The sequence below is a fragment of the Dama dama genome, chromosome 6 (assembly GCF_033118175.1).
Source record: "Dama dama isolate Ldn47 chromosome 6, ASM3311817v1, whole genome shotgun sequence".
Classification (NCBI taxonomy): Eukaryota; Metazoa; Chordata; class Mammalia; order Artiodactyla; family Cervidae; genus Dama; species Dama dama.
The window spans coordinates 13,796,594-13,813,593 of record NC_083686.1 but is presented as its reverse complement, the minus strand read 5'-3'; the positions used below and the strand labels follow the sequence as shown (position 1 = coordinate 13,813,593).

The window sequence follows — 17,000 nt, the reverse complement described above, 5'->3', positions numbered from 1 at the left end:
TGTGGGGGCACAGGGCGGGCGGGGGAGCGTGTCACGGAGCTCCTCCTGGTGATGGGGCCTTCCTGCTCCATTCTTCCAGAAAGCGGCCTCCACTTGCTTTACACGACATCACTCGGTATCCAGGAGCGGTTTCCATGGTTACTCTTTTTTCTCAGCTCTTATCCCGAGTTTGCTGCCATTAAGAAGCAGCATCAGCCTCTTCTGAAAAGAGTCTCTGGCCTTTACAGAGTGGGTGTGATCGATCTGTCCTGGAGAAGTCTGATGTTTTTTTTTAGCCTATTGCAGACTGTGAACTTGAAAACCGGAACCTTATAATCAGACCAGAATTTGAAGGACTTGCTAAGGTGTGTGTGTGTGTGTGTGTGTGTGTGTGTGTGTGTGTAAGATCAAGGAGGGGGGAGTGTGAGTATGTCTTAAGGAGGTGGAGTGTGACATCCAGAGAGTTCTGCTGCTCTCTGTGGAAGGAGCTTAGGGACCAGGAAGGGAGCATCTATAGTGAACTTTAGTTGCATCTTAGAAGCAAAGAGTACTTCAACAAATAGAAAAGCCAGTGGCCAGAGCTCTAGAAAAGGCTTTGATTGTAAGTTGTCCAATTCACTTTGCTTGCCTATCTCTCCATCTCTGCTCCCTCCTTGCACTCACCCATTTATACTCCCTTCCCTCCTTCCATCTGCCTTCCCATCCTCCCCATCTCCCATCCATTCCTTCCTCTCTCCATCGTGCCTTTATTCCACCCCCCTCCATTTATTCATTCAACCTTCCATTCATCTTTGTTTCATTACACATAAAAGTCTTTATGCCACGTAAGGTGAAAAAATACACCCAACGAAACGATGACAGGATCGAAAGAAGAATAATAAACAGATAAGACTAGAGAAAATAAAGATGGCAGCGTCAATCAGGATCAGGAGGGACACATGGGTGGACCATAAGGGCTGTTGCCAGGCACCGAATTTGTCTCTGGGTTTCCTGACAGCCAAAGAGGATAGGAACATCTTATCAGAAAGGAGATAATCAGGAAGGAGAGAATTTTCTGGTTTCCTCTGGGGCAGAATGCTGCTACTCCTGCTACTACCCCTGTAGGTGCCATTTCTACTGACAGAAGCCACAGGTAATCACAGTCTCTTGTAGGGCAGGTTCTAGCGCTTATAGCAAAGGAAGAAGCTGAGAATCAGAGAAACGAGGTGTGTGTCATCTGGCCAGGAGGAGGCCCCATGGGGATTTGGCCGCAGCTCTGTGTGAGATCGAAGCCACAAGATTATTTATTTTCTGTTGGGGTCACTGACAGTAGGTAACTAGTCAACACCGCCTGAAGTTTTATAGCTTCCAGCCCCAAAGGCAGCCAGGGTGGAGTTTTACAGTACTGGCCAACCTTGGCATTTTTTTTTTTCTGAGAGGGTCAAGTCCAGTTCACGGTGTGGCTCTGTAGCTGTCAGTTCTGAGAAGCAGCCGTGCCTTGGGTGCTCAGAACCTGGGCCGACCCAGGCCCGGTGCAGACAGGTAGGCGCAGCAGCTTTGTCAGTTACGCCCTCTTGGAGCCAGTGGGTTGGCAGGCGTGATGTGAAGACTGGCTGAAGATGCGAACAGTTGTGTTTCCTTCTAGGAGAGAGAACGGCTCTTGCGGTCCAGAAGACATCGCGGGAAGGGCCTGAAGCCACCCAAGGTGAGCCAGCGGTGGCACAGCTGCCCTGCTCTGGCTCCATGCCAGGATCTGCAAGGCGGGTGGTTCAGGGGTGGGAGAGGGGAGTGAGCAACCCATAGAGGGGCCCTGAAGGCAGACACGCTCACATCTCTGCAAGTTTGATGCAGAAAAACCTGTTATAACTACTTCTCCAAGCAACATAAATAACTAGGCCATGGACCTGGTTACTGTCATTTATTCATGGAAAATTTACAGACATATCCTGTATTTAGGCCTCTGGGGATGTGCACCCAAAATTAAAAACATAAATACTTAGACCTTTTGAAGGATTTAAAGGATACCTGGTCTTGGTTTATAACATCTATATATCCTGTTTTGAAGAATCAGGAGCTTCAGGCTTTTTTGGAATGATGCAGAATGCATTCTTGCTGGAAAATGTGGTTTTGCCCTTTTTATAGAAACATTGTCCAAATGTACAGTGAGGTGAGCAGAGGCTGTCTTGGAAAACTCAGATGCCCACAGGGACCAAGGTGGAAAGTAAAAGAGCAAATTGGTATATATATATATATATATATATATTTTTTTTTTTTTTTAAGATTTTTTTGACGTGGACCATTTCTTAAGTCTTTATTGAATTTGTTACACTATTGCTTCTGTTTTATGTTTTGGTTTTTTGACAAGGGAGCATGTGGTATCTTAGTTCCCCGACCAGGAATAGAACCCACACTCCTGCATTGGAACGTGAAGTCTTAACCCCTGAACCGCCACAGAAGTCCTGCAAATTGCTATTTTTTAAAAAAGTCTTAGTTTGCATTAAACATTTTTTCACTTCCATGAAGATGTGGGCCTGGTCACCTTTTTTTTTAAACCAGATGCCCCTCCTGGTTTATCTTTTGGTAGAGATATGGCTATATAGAAATACTTCTCATCTGTAAAGATAACAGCTGTGCAGATGTCTTACCGAATGACCACGGATATATGGCTTTGGTGTCAGTGGGACAATAGGGCGTGGTGGTGACTGTGAAAAACGGGGTCCAGAATATCAGCTGCTGTAAGAAAGTGAGCCAGCTGCTGTCAGATATTTCAGTCATTCAAGAGACGAGGAAGAAAAAAAAGAGAGAGAGACTAGGAAATCTCTGCATTAGTTTCCTAGGACTTCTGTAACAAGGTACCACAAACTGAGTGTCTTAGAAGAACAGAAATGAATTAGCTCAAGGTTTTGGAGTCTAAAAGTCTAATATCAAGGTGTTGGCAGCAAGATCCCAACCTTTAGGGAAATGCTTCTTAGCTTCTGGTGATTTACTGGCAAATTGGTATCATTTGACAAGACCTTCCTTGTCTTCAGTTCACTCAGTTCAGTTCGGTCGCCCAGTTGTGTCTGACTCTTTGCGGCCCCATGGACTGCAGCACGCCAGGCTTGCCTGTCCCCCCACCCCGTCCGTTCCTTGTCTTAAAGCTGCACAACTGCAGTCTCTACTTTTCTTGTCATGCGCTCTTTTCCCTGTGTGCCTCTGTCTTTGCATAGCCATCTTCTCATAAGGACATTAATCCCATTGGATTAGGGGTCCACCCCAATCCAGTGTGCCCTCATTTTAACTGATTATTGCAATGACCCTATTTCCAGGTGAGGTCACACTCTGAAGTACTGGGGGGTTAGGACCTTAATATAACCTTTTGGGAGGGCAGCGCTCAGTTCAACCCATAACACTTTTATGTAAAATCTCAGGATTGTGAATGTTGGTGCAAATCGTTTATAGTACACTCTGTGGGCCCAATAAAATATATCTTGAACCAAATTTGTGTGTTTGGATAAATGTTTATTTATAACATCTCATTTAATCGTCATAGCAACCCTGTGAGGTTGGTGTTATTTTTTTTTATTTTTAAAATTACAGGAAGTATATAGGTATAAAATATAGAAATGAGTCAAAGAGGAAAAGTAAAAGACTGACATTTAAACTCAAGTCTGGGGCTCCAAGGCCCAATCTTATGCCACCAAATCAAGTTGAATGAGGTACAAGTCTCTATGCACTGACATTAGACTCTCAGAAATGGGAAGTGGTTCAGCAGAACTTGGTTATATTTAGAGACGTATTTTTATTATGGAAGTAGTATAGCCACATTATAGACTATCTGGGACATAAGTGGTCCATCATGGCAGTACCTCCCCAGTGCAATCAATGTTGGCGTTTTAATGCAATCTCCTCCCCCCATCCTTGTTCTGCTTCAATATTTTTAGATAATGTAGCTGTAATTGTGGAATATGTTTTTGTACCCTGGGTTTTTACTTACCATTATACTATAAAGCGTTTTTTTCCATGTTACGATGCTATCATCATAAATATGAATTTTCAAGACTACATAATCTATTGAGTGGATGGGCCATAAATTTGTTTAATGTTCTATGTCCACCGGGCGTGTCTGCTTCCAGCTCCTCACGGTTGTGAATAATGCTGCAGTACGTGTGTCTACGCTTAGCAGACCGCTCTTCACCAGCCAGTTCCGCTAGATTCCCTGAGTGCTGAACGTTTCATTGAGTGACTGCCCTTTCCGTCTTCTTGGACTCCCCGCTTCTGTAAATGTAACCACAGTGAACTCCTTTTGTCCAGAAAACTGTGTCCATGGTCTGTATAGTTCCCATGGATAGTTTCCCAGAAGTCTACTTGTGGGTCAGTGGGTGTGAGGGCTTCAACCAAGAACATTCACCCTTCTGTCTGCTGTAGAGAAGGGTTGTGTCATTTTGCACAGTTTTCAGTAATGTACATTGATGGCCATTTTCAACCACAAGACATGTTTAAAAAGCAACCATCTAAAGGAATTCAGTTTATTGTGAACCGGCTGTGTTGTGGCCTCATATACCCCAGAAAGGGTTTCAGGAAACCCCAGTTTTGTGCTGTGACTATATTTTTTAAATGTTATCAGAACACCTGGCATAAGAGATTGTTTCCGCTTTTCCTGTTTCTGAATGTGTCTATGGGAAGAGAGCTTTACAAAGGCCTAGACTGGACTTAGGATTTGCTAGGCTTGCATGTACTGCAGGCAAGGCGGGCAGGAGCTGTGCCCTGCGCACTGTGTCCTGGTCACTGGCTGGCACAGAGTGGGTGCCCCTAAATAGTTCTTGACCGAATAAACACATTGCTCTTACTGGAAAAAGCTCATTTACCTAACACTGGATCATTCCAGGATGCGGAAGTTTGGTCACTGTGATTACAAGAATTTGATGCCACTAGAAGGCAGAGTCTTGGAACCTCGAGGGAAATTTCCTGACCTGGTTTGGGGTCTTTCCTACTTACTGTGACCCACCAGTATCTTCCTTTTTCTCAGGATTCAGTGTATAGCTATTTCCCTTATGCTCCTGCTTAATCCCAGCTAGTTCAGGGCTGGACAGAATGGATGTGTGGATTCATCGGGGCCCTGGGCAGGTTTTCAGCCCCCCAGGGCTCGCCTCTCAGGCCTGGGCGGCCTCGCTTCCTTCTTTCCCGTATGTCGCAGGGATCAGTACTTTTTTTCTCTCCTTAAATGACCTTCGTTGCACTCTGTCCCTCGTGCATCCATGCGCTTTATGACTTTGTCCGGGTCTTTGTGTGACAGAGTGTCTCGGTGAATGCATCGAAGGTTCCAGAACTTTCCGTCCCTGCTCTCCAGCTGTTGCAAGCCTCTTTGGACCCTGTAGTTCCCTGCAAAGGGGCTCCTCCATTTCCACACCACAGCCCAGCTGCTGGAGACGCTCTGGGGGCACAGAGGTCCTCTTCCAGGGGCTGCAGCATGTCCCCACCGGCTCCCGACCTGTCTCATTGGGCTCCTGGGGACAAGACTGGTGTTGGCTGTCCTTGCCCGGGGACCCTGCTGTTGATTTTTCAGCCCTGGGTGGTGGTTGCAGGAGAAGGACCCTCAGTGATTCCTTGGGCCCTGTCCGGGGTTCAGGGCTTGCTCTGTGGAAGGTGTGATCAAGACCTAACTGGAAACAGAGCCCCTGCCCTGAAGTGGCAGGAGGTAGGGGGTTGGCCATTGGAACGTGCAGCCTCGCAAGGGAGAGATGTGTCTTAGGAGAGAGCTGGGCCCATAAAGAATGGTTAAAATGAGTACAGTTTGCTGAGAGATCTTGGACGAGGCTCAGGAACCATAGCCTGGAGCAGCAGGGAGTCAGACCAGCTCCTAGCTGTGTAGCCTTGAACTCTGAGAACCCCAGTTTCCTGGTTCTTACAACAAGCATCATGTCTATGGGATCAAATGAAGCATCTGGCTCCAGGCCCGAAGTATAGACAGGGATCAGTAAATTATATTATCCTTTTTCTTTGTCCCTTCATCTTAAATGAGTAGCTTTCCTTTGGAGGGCCTGTTAGATGCAGATTCCTAGGCCCTGCCTCACCACCACCCCGCCCTCCTCTAATTCATGGCCCCCATTTTTAAAAGAGGGGTCTTCCCTATAGCTCTGATGCTAAAGAATCTGCCTGCAATGTAGGAGACCTGGGTTTGATCCCTGGGTCAGGAAGATCCCCTGGAGGAGCAAATAACAGCCGACTCCAGTACTCTTGCCTGGAGAATCCCATGGACAGAGGAGCCTGGCGGGCTACAGCCCACGGGGTCACAGAGTCAGACATGACTGAGTGACTAACACTACTACCACTACATTTTTAGAAAGAGAGAGATAGGCTCAGGCAGCAGTGAGGTGACATCCCCATCCTTTGAGGGAGGCTGGGAAACATCAGAGCACCACCGGAGAACAGGCCCTTCCTGGGATTCAAGCGTCATCTCTGTGGACCCCTCTCCCGAATGGACCAGGGGTCTGCTGTCACCAGGACGCAGGTCACCTCCGGGGATCTCGTAGGTCACTCCTGGTCCACGGCTCCTGCATTCACTCACTCTTGACAGTACACCTAAAACCTGTCCGAACTTGACCTTGCACCCCGAGGTCAAGCCCACGGCCTTGTGGGGGAAAGAACTTGGGCACCCGAGACTGCTCTGGGACAGAAGCTGGGGCGCCATGCCTTAGCCTGGCCACATGCCTGAGTGCTTTCCATCACCTGCACGCTTTCTCCATTTTTAAGTAGCCAAAGAAACCTTTTTTCCCATCTCTGGTCATCTCCACTTGACTTTGTTCCTGGACTGCCTTTTCCCCACGGCTCCGTCATCAGCCTTTGAGCATGGGGAGGGCTGGCTCCTGCCTCATTTGCCGGGTTATGAGCGGCCCCAACACAGCGCCTGGCCCGCACCATGGGGCTCGATCGCATGGACTAAGGGGGCTGTTCATCCTTGCAGTCTTGCTGGGGTTCCCCTCCAGGCAGCAGGCAGCCAAGGTCTTTCGCTCCATGTTTCGGTCCTTGGAAGGGTTGAGGGCTTGGCCCTTCCAGCCTGGGCAGCAGCCCATCACCTTGTTCCCTCCTCAACAGCCAGGCGGTTGGCTAAGCTTCACATCAGAAGCACGTGAAGCCCCGCCGGGAGCTGCTCCAAGGGCCGCCTGCTGGGTTTGTGGGCCATTTGATAAAGGACCCGGGAAAAGACTGGGGCCCTGGAGATAGAACACGGGCGCGGTTTTGAAGGTACAGGGCCACTCAGGCAGCTGAGTGGCTCAGCCGCAAGTGCGGTCTGTACTGTCCTACCTGGGGCAGCATCGCAGGTTGCTAGGCAACGGAGGGAGGGAGAGCAGAGCTTGAAGCCTGACTTGGCCATTTCGCCTGCCCAGGGCACCTCATCTCACATAGCAATGCCCATGGGGACATCCAGATCACTTCCAAAGACTTTGGAATAGACAGGAAGTAACGATGGTCATAGGCAACGTATTGTAGCAGGGCAGGAAACCCCAACACCAGGAGTGAGCCTGGGAGTGAGACTCAGTCTTCAGAGAGGACCTGGCTCAAAGGCAGGTCTGCAGCTCCTGGCCCCCTGCCTGCTGTTAGGAGGGGTCCCTAGATCCAGTGTGAAGGGGCTTGAGACAAAGGCTCCCCGATTCCAGACCCTCCCCTCCAGGCCCTTGCTTCCTCATCTGTCTCCACCTCCTTCCTTTGGGTCCTCATCTGCTGCCCTGGGACCATTGCCACAGCTCCCTGGCTGCTCCCCTGCTTCCAGCATCTTCCTCCCACCAGAGCTGTCTTTTTAAAGGCACAAGTCTTACCCTGCCACCTTCTTCCTAAAAAATCCCTCCACTGGTTATCCATTTCTTAGGAGATGAAGCTAGGGCTCTTTGGCTGGGCCCTCAGGGCCTTCCGGGACCTGGTCCTGCTCACCTCCTGCCCCGACCCTGTGGCAGCCCGTGTCCAGCCAAGGCAGAACAGCTCTCAGCCCCTCCCATCCCCCTCGTCCCTCTCACCATTGTCTTGGTGCATCTTGTTGCCTTGGACATAACAGAACGTCAGGGGTACAGAGGAAATTTCACTCTTGAATTTCTGGCAAAGTGGGTCTAAGTAGATCCAGGAGGCAGTCCACTGTACACGTGTCATGGTTTCTGCAGAGCCAGGAATCCTTCTGTCAGGCAGAGGCTATCTTTGGTTTTTCTTGAGGGTCCAACTGCAGAGCAGCTTAGAGAGAAATCAAGTTTTTAGGCTTGTTGCAGAACTCAACAGTTTGCAGATAGCTTGATTTCTAGAATTATCTCCCTCCTCCCCATTAGCCGAGATTTTCTTCTATTGCTAGTGCCAAAAATTCAAAGTCGTTTAAGCAAATAAACAAATTTATATAACTAAGAAGTCTAGGGGTTTGGTTTCAGGTACAGCTGGATCCAGATGTTCACACGCAATTGTCAGGGACTTGGCTGAATTTATTTTTCTGGGCTCCAAAATCACTGCAGGTGGTGATTGCAGCCATGAAATGAAAAGAGGCTTACTCCTTGGAAGGAAAGTTATGACCAACCTAGACAGCATATTGAAAAGCAGAAACATTACTTTGTCAACAAAGGTCCGTCTCGTCAAGGCTATGGTTTTTCTAGTGGTCATGTATGGATGTGAGAGTTGGACTATAAAGAAAGCTGAGCACTGAAGAATTGATGCTTTTGAACTGTGGTGTTGGAGAAGACTCTTGGGAGTCCCTTGCACTGCAAGGAGATCCAACCAGTCCATCCTAAAGGAGATTAGTCCTGGGCGTTCATTGGAAGGACTGATGCTGAAGCTGAAACTCCAATACTCTGGCCACCTGATGTGAAGAGTTGACTCATTTGAAAAGACCCTGATGCTGGGAAAGATTGAGGGCAGGAGGGGAAGGGGACAACAGAGGATGAGATGGTTGGATGGCATTACCGACTCAATGGACATGGGTTTGGGTGGACTCCAGGAGTCGGTGATGGACAGGGAGCCCTGGTGTGCTGGGATTCGTGGGGTCGCAAAGAGCTGGACACGACTGAGTGACTGAACTGAACTGAACTGAACTGTCCATCTTTATCTTTCAAGTGTGCTTTCCTCTGGATTGGCCTCTTTCTCAAGCAGACTCTCCCATGTGGTGACCCAAACAGCGTTAGCAGCTTCAGTTCAGTTCTCCTTGCAGTCCAGGGAGTCCATGGCAGCCCATTCCAGTATACATGCCTGGAGAACCCCATGGACAGAGGAACCTGGCAGGCTGCAGTCCATAGGGTTGCAAACGGTACCGGACACGACTGAAGCGTCTTAGCACTCACTTTTGTGAATTATTCTTTGCCTCTTAATGTTGCTTTGTGCTTAGTCACTCAGTCGTGTCTGACTCTTTGCGACCCCGTGGACTGTAGCCTGCCAGGCTCCTCTGTCCATGGGGATTCTCCAGGCAAGAATACTGGAGTGGGTTGCCATGCCCTCCTCCAGGGCTGCTTTAATACCTTTCAGATAAAAAAGGTTTACTTTCTAATGGGAAAATCTACCCTTTTTCCCACTAGGAAGGTTTTTAAATTTGATCTGTAGCTAGAGAAGCTTCTGCAAGAAGATGCCCTCATAGGTGCTACATGGGTATGGAACTGAGGCCCATTCTAGTTGCCATTTTTCTATTGGATGGTGGTTTACTTCGGTTCATATAAATGGTGAAACAAATGCTTATGGAAGAATTGCTAAGAACCCGTGAGTTTAGCTAGTCTGGGGCATGCACAGGGTGAGGGGATGAACAGAGAAATTTCCTAAGCACATGAGGCAGGAGGCCCCTCCCACTTCTGTGCACTGGTCCTGAAGAAGGCTCTCTTAGCATCACGGTTGCTAGTGCTGTTCCCAGGGGCCCTGACAACAGGGCAACTCGGGGAGCCTGGGGCTGGGAGGAAAACCCCCAGAGAATCAGCCAGCCTGAAGGCTATCTGCTGTGACTGATTCACCCAGGCCCGGCCCCTGGAAACTGGCTCCTGTCAGCCCACGATCTGCCTCAGAGCCGGCATCCCTTTTAATAAAGGCACGCCTTCTGGAGCATCCTGGTTGTTCTCAGAACGGTGCAGTGGAGAAGGAAGGCAGTGGGCCTAGTGTGGTCGAGGAAACGAGAGTGCTCTGCAGGAGAATCGGTGCTTCCTCCTAGGACTCGAGAGAGGCCTGGAATTTGGTGGCAGTGATGTGGCTTCCAGCTCCCCTGACTCACATGGGCTAGTGGGTCCCAGACTCTCCGCCCCCGAAACCCCGCCATCCCCACCATGGAATACATCCTCCTTGTCCTGTACTTCTCCTTTTTCCTCTGTCTCTGCACCTTGGTGTGTCTGTACTTTTCTGGCTGCCAGGAGATGACCTACAAGCATGAAGGTAAGCGGCCAGCTTTGGGGTCAGTTGCGGTCGTGTGAATATCAGTGGCTGTGATTGGAATGCTCCTTCCTGAGACCGGGATTATTGGGAATGACGTGGATGAGGAGAGAGGAGGCCGTGCAAGGCTGGGCTCAGCCATGGGGCTGTTTATTTGTGTGTGTTTGGGGGGGGTGCCTCCCCTTTTCCTCTCTGTTCACGTGATCTGCTAAGAATGAGCACCTCTGTCCATTCAGCATGTCAATGGAGAAGAAATGTTTATTTTCTGGTCATTGTTGCCCAAACTGCATTTCAAGCATTTGGGTTGGTTTATAGAAAGATGTCTGCAAGGCAAGGTTTTGGTGGCAAAGAAAATGGAAGTCCGGAGAGATGGGCCCTTTTCCATAGAAGATGCATTTGGAATGAGCAGAGATGGAAATCTTATGCTCCTAAAGTTATTTTTTTCTTAGGAAATTCCCAGGGAATTTTTGAATGATGGAGGCTCCAAAAAATCGACAGTTTCTATTGTGCTTGCCTTTCTTTAAAAAGCTGATTGTGAGCCGAGCATTTGAGAAACAGTATTTGCAGGTGATCTTCCTTTCATTCCTTGGAGGCTTGTGTGTAATTTCGTGTATAAGAACATGCAGTGGAAGGCAGGGTTGCTTGGTCTCCAAAGAAGACAGCCACCAGATTTTCACTTGAAGTGTTAAGATGTCTTTTTTTTTAATCTTGTTTTTCATTAATAAAAGCGTAAATTTATGTGGTGCATTTTGGCTTCCCATATAATACAATCAATTAAGAAAAAAAAAACCTAACTCTCAGGAAACAAACCAACCCCACCCATATGTCATACAAGGTAGGGGTGAGTCATGGTGACCTCCCTGCTGCCTTGGAAATTGTGTGTGCTGTGGATTTATGGATCGTCTCCTTTGTGGTTATAGGGTTATATGTTTTTTATTCTTTAGTTAGAGGAAAGTTGCTTTACAGTTATTTGCGTTGGTTTCTGCCGTACAACAGTGTGAATCAGTCCTAATTATATACGTATATCCCCTCCCTCTTGAGCCGCCCCCCCGCCGCCAGCCTCTAGGTCATCAGAGTGTCAGGCTGCTGTCCCTGTGATTTACAGCAACTTCCCACCAACCATCTACTTTACACATGATGGTGTGTATTTGTCAGTGCTACTTTCTCAGTTTGCTCCACCCTCTCCTTCCCCTGCTGTGTCCACAAGTCAGTTCTCTATATTTTGAATGTCCTTGTGAGGTTGATCCCGCCTTCAGAGCTGTTTCTTCCTTCCCTCCCTGCAGCGTGCTTCCTCGGGTTCTGTCTCTGGAACCACATGATACTTCCAAGGCGCTCCACTGGGGTCTAAGCAGGTCAATCTAAATGCACAGCTGCTGCATCTGTAGTTAATACCCTGCGTTGTTATTTGTCGCTGTTTAGTCAGTAAGTCATATCCGACTCTTTTACAACCCCATGGACTGTAGCCTGCCAGGCTCCTCTGTCCATGGGATTTTCCAGGCAAGAATACTGGGGTGGAATGCCATTTTCTTCTCCAGGAGAATCTTTCTGGCCTAGGGATCAAACTCATATCTCCTGCATCTCTTGCACTGCAGACGGATGCTTCACCACTGAGCCACCTGGGAAGCCCAATACTCTGTTTTAGGGCTCAGTAATTCCCAGGCGGCACCAGTGGTAAAGAACCCGCCTGCCAATGCACAAGACTAGAGACGTGGGTTTGATCCCTGGGTCAGGAAGATCCCCTGGAGGAGGGCATGGCAACCCACTCCAGTATTCTTGCCTGGAGAATTCCCATGGACAGAGGAGTCTGGTGTGCTTCCATCCATAGGATCAAAAAGAGTCGGACATGGCTGAAGTGACTTAGCATGCACAAAATTGAGTATTTAACCCTCAGTCCCACAAAGTTTCAAAAAGTAGGTCACCCTAGGTATGGAACACTGAATCATCACCCCCCCAGAATGGCCCACGATGCCTGCAGTGGGAGACACCGCCTGGCCTCGGGTCCTGGTCGTGTGGAGACCGTAAGGTTTGATGTTTCCTGGGGCTGCATCCGTGTGCCGGGCAGGGCCCTCACTGCGTCACTGCTCACTGCTGATGAGCACAACGGGCCTGTCCCCAGAGGCCTTGCAATTAGCAGTGTTTACGAGAAATAAGGTCAGCTGCGTGGCTGCCCAGAAAAACAAGCAGCCTGGGGCTCAGGTGAACCGCGTGTGTGCAGAGGAGCTGAGCGCTATGAATGTGTCCACCATCGAAGGTCATGGCCATGGCTCCCTGGAGGTGTGGCGTCTGGAGCATCATTGACACAAACTCAGGGGGGATTTCTTAATACGGGGGGGCAGTCAGAGTGTGCCTTTGAGCATAGAATTGTCTCCTCCAACCTCCACTCAGAGAGGATTGCATTTGACTTTGACAGGGTCTAGTAGGGACTCATGTTCCTACCTGATGGACTCGCCTAGGGTGCACAGCCAGCTGGTTAGGGATAGGCTAGTTAAGACTTTGATGTGGTGGTCAGGGAAGTCTTTTGATAAGTTACGTTTGTGCAAAAACTGGAGGGAAGGGAAGGAGAGAGTCATGTGGGTTCTGGGGGACAGCATCTTGGCAGTGCAAAGGCCCTGTGGCAGGCATGTGGAAGGGGTGGAGGTGTGCCTGGCAGTGTGACTGGAGCCCAGTGGTGAGGAGGGGATGAGGCCAGAGCAGAGTAGGGGGCAGGCGCAGGGCCTGTGGACTGCACTGTCGATGTTGGCTTCTGCTTAAGTATAGTGCAGGGCCAGTGGGCTTTGAACAAAGGACCAACACAACATGATTCTTGTTGCAAAATAGTCACTCTGGCCACCAGGTTATGGGACAAAGGCAGAAGCCAAAAGGCCAGTAGTGAGAGGTGATGGTGGCTTGGACCAGGAGGGCGGTGCTGGTTCGTGGAGGGTTGGATGGGTTGAAGATCAAGCCAGCAGGGTTTCTCTCGGAGGCGTGGAGCATGGAGTGGAGAAAGGGGTTGGTTTTTGGCCTGAGGAACTGTAAAGATGGAGCTGCCAGTAGTGAACACAGGTTGGTCCGAACATGGAAAAAGCAGGTTCAGGAGTGTTAGGTCAGCGTGCACCAGCCTCCGTGGAACTGTCGAGGAGGTGGCTGACGTGTGACCTGGGAGTTCAGGGGGCAGTATGTGCCCTGCCTGTGTTAAATAAACAAAAAGCATAAGGCGAAAGCAGTTTGCAGAAACACAGATGCTAAATGCAAGGCCATTGTGGGTGACAGCCGTGGCCGGGTGCCTCCCACAAAGCCTCATGAGAGATGCTAAACTGTACAGAATAACAAAGGAGCCTCCCTTCCCCTTGCTTCCTGGTTCTGAATTAGTTCCTAATCCTGTTAGGGGCACCAGCCACATTTTTCTGCCATCTGGACCCATGAGCTTGTACACAGGCATTGGCTGTGACAGAGAGGGAGGTGCCTCTGTGTGTTGACGGGTGGGGAGGGACTCTGGGAGAACCTGGTTCAGATTAACGAGTGGGAGCTTGGCTCTGGATTTAGGTATGGTTCTTTCTTCACGGTCAAGAGCATCCCCTGATTTGTAAAAACAAAACTCCTTCTCAGGGGCTATTTGTGGGTGGGTGAAAAGCCAGTGTTTTGAGGACAAGGGATGTTGATCTGGTGATTGCCGGTTGGCGTCTGAGGCCCCAAGGGACAGAAGCTCTTTGGGGCAGGGATCAGGCCTGGTTTTGATCGGTTGTGGCCCCCCAGGCCCCACCCAGGGTCTGACCCATAGAAGGCGCTCAGTCAGGTGTTCACTTAAGGAATGAATGAATAAGTGAGCAAATGAAACCCCATCTCTTGTGATATTTGGGGTGGCTGGACAGGGTAGCTGGAAGCCCAGCACACAGAGCCTCAAAACCGCCTCTGAATCTGAGTACTGGGTGTATATGGGTCCATTACACCATTCCTTCTAATTTTATAAATGTGCTTGTTAAACTAAACTAAGATTGCCTCTTAGGGCACATCTAGTGAGGACCTGGGCCCCCCGCCCCCCCAACTTGCCCAGCCAATCAGAACCCCAGGTCCACCTGTGGCCACTCTGCCCCTTTCACCATTCTATCTGACCTAGAACCCGACATCTCACATGGCCTGCCCCCGCCCTCCCCTCCCCCAACTCAGTACATCAAGGATGCTGCTCACCATGTGTTACCACGCTGGGCACGTTGCTCGGTGACCTCACTTTGTGCTCATGGGTGAGTTGGGGGGCCTGTGTCCCTCTGACGGAGAAGGAAGCTGGCGCTCAGGCAGGCTATGTGGCTCCCTTGCAAAAGGTCATCAGCTCGTGAGCCTGGAGCCAGGGTCGGGCCAGCACCCTCTGCGGCCACCCTCCACCCTCTGACCACCTCCGGCCACCTCCTTCCCCCTCAGCAGTCACGGCCCCCCAACTGGGATGCCCCAGTGGCCCTGATGCACACTGTCACCCCTCTGCCCGCGGAGGACGGGGTGGGGGTATCCAGGCGACTCTTGAGTCCCTCTCTCATGCCGTGCAAATTGCCTTTCACAGAAGCATGTTGTGGAGACATTTTTTGGATTTGATGAGGAGTCTGTGGACTCAGAAACGCTGTCAGAGACGTCCTGCAACACAGACAGGACGGACAGGGCTCCGGCCACGCCCGAGGAGGACTTGGACGACGTAAGCCGGCCTCACCCCCGGGTGCTTGTAAAGGGGTGCCTCTCGCCTCACCCGGCCTCTGTAGCCCCGGGATGAACCTCGCAGGACCTGTGTGATCACAGCCTGTGCCCAGGGAGGGGGGTCCCCACTTTCACAGGTTCTGAGAATGGTGATGGGGTGGGGGATGCCTGCAGCCTGGGGGAGACCCTTTCCCTTCCCAGCACGGATTTCACACCGGAGACCTGTAGCCACAGCGGTGCCACTTGCCCTTTGTCATTAAAACTGCTGTGTGGTGGTCTGCCCCTCGCCTCCCCCCAGGCTTGTACACACACACACACACACACACACACACACACACACACACCTGTGTATATAAAGATGGCGTGTCACTGTAGGAGAGGATGCAAGCAGCAGAAAAGAGCAGAGGGAGGCCCACCTGGAGCCTCTCAACCCGACTCCCCTCTCTCACGCTTTCCTGACCCTCCATCTGCACGCGCATCCACCTTCCTCTCCTCTGCTCCCAAGAGCCTGAGTCACACAGGAGCAAAGAGCAGCCCCCCTCTCCTCTCCCCACCCCGCCCCGTGGGATTCACTCCGGAAACCCCAAACAAGATCACGTCAGACACACACTTTTTGATTTGCCTTTTTCACCAAGAACGTGTAACAGGCATCTTTCAGCACCAGATGCTGTGTCGGTCGTCATCCTCCGTCCTGAGCAAACCCCCACGGATCTGCTTGTGCGTCCAGCCTCACGGGCTCCTGATGAGAGGCATCATGGGGATTCCAGTTTTTCACAACTTCAGTGATGCTCTTTGGGTGGTTGTCTCCTTAGGAGAAATCCCCAGAATGAGACCTGCGGGGTGGGAAAAGTGAAAGAAAGTGAAGTTGCTCAGTTGTGTCCGACTCTTTGCGAACCCATGGACTATAGCCCACCAGACTCCTCCGTCCATGGGATTTTCCAGGCAGGATACTGAAGTGGGTTGCCATTTCCTTCTCCAGGGGATCTTCCCGATCCAGGGATTGAACCCGGGTCTCCCTCATTGTAGGTAGACGCCTTACCGTCTGAGCCACCAGGGAAGTCTGAAGCCAGCAGGAAGCGGGATGAGAGGGGCGCCTGTTACAGCGTGCAGTCAGGACTGGCGCACCCTTGCTCCCCTGCACACAATTCAGTGATTCCCGGGGTTTGGGGAGCTCCAGGGAAGATGGTAGAGAAGGGCATCTTCTCCCCAGAGCTCTCTCCAGAGCCCTCCAGTTAGGTCCTGGCCGCAGCCGGCCCGTTACGTGACAGCTGGCAGCGGTCGTGACATCTGGACATTGTCTTTGCCTGGCACCGCCGTTCACGACAAGTCACGGGCTTCCTCACGCTTTTCTCTTCCATGACGTGAAGACAACAACCCGAGAAGAGGCTGACCTGAGGTTCTGCCAGCTGACCAGGGAGTACCAGGCGCTGCAGCGAGCCTATGCCCTGCTTCAGGAGCAGGTGGGCGGGACACTGGACGCCGAGCGAGAGGCCCGGGTAGGTGCCAGGGGGAGGCGCTGGGGGGTCGGACAGAGGCTGGGTGTCCCGTGCGTGCCCTTCCCGGCAGCCGGATTCTGTAGGGGTGCTGAGAGGGGATGGGGGGGTGCCTGGCAGCCTCCGCTGCAGTGACGTTCCAGCGTTTGGCAAACCTGATGGGATCTACCTGCCCGTCCTCAGTGCGGGAGCAGGGTTTGCAGAAGAAATCCTGCCTTCCCAGTGTCCTGTGCCCCTTCCGTTGGCAAGAAGGGTTTCAGAAATTTGACTTAGTGATGAAATCAGACTCACTGTGAAATAGACATCTCTGTTTCCCGGCTGAGAAGTCCCCAAGAATGTCCCTAAGGAGCGCAGGCAGGGCTGTCTGAGTGCTCGAAACCCACCCAGCACTCGCTCTGGTCCCTGCTGGCCACCCAGGTCTGGACCATACCAGCCTTCATGGCTGGGCTGACCTCCACCTTCTAGTAACGTCCACTCACTGGCCATTAGGCCATCTTCGGGAGTCGCACAGACCAGTCTCGGCTGGCCCTTCCCTCAGAAGGC

The 17,000-nt window shown here is 50.9% G+C and overlaps 1 protein-coding gene across 3 annotated transcripts in view; it reads left to right on the top strand.

The window, feature by feature from the left end:
- JAKMIP1 (janus kinase and microtubule interacting protein 1) overlaps positions 1-17,000 on the top strand; it is a 126,542-nt gene that overhangs the window by 76,841 nt on the left and 32,701 nt on the right. For all 3 annotated transcript variants that reach the window (XM_061145164.1, XM_061145166.1, XM_061145165.1), the window contains 3 exons: positions 1,604-1,663; positions 14,837-14,965; positions 16,332-16,460. In XM_061145164.1, coding sequence (XP_061001147.1) covers positions 1,604-1,663; positions 14,837-14,965; positions 16,332-16,460 — 318 coding nt within the window. The remainder of the gene's footprint in view (positions 1-1,603; positions 1,664-14,836; positions 14,966-16,331; positions 16,461-17,000) is intronic.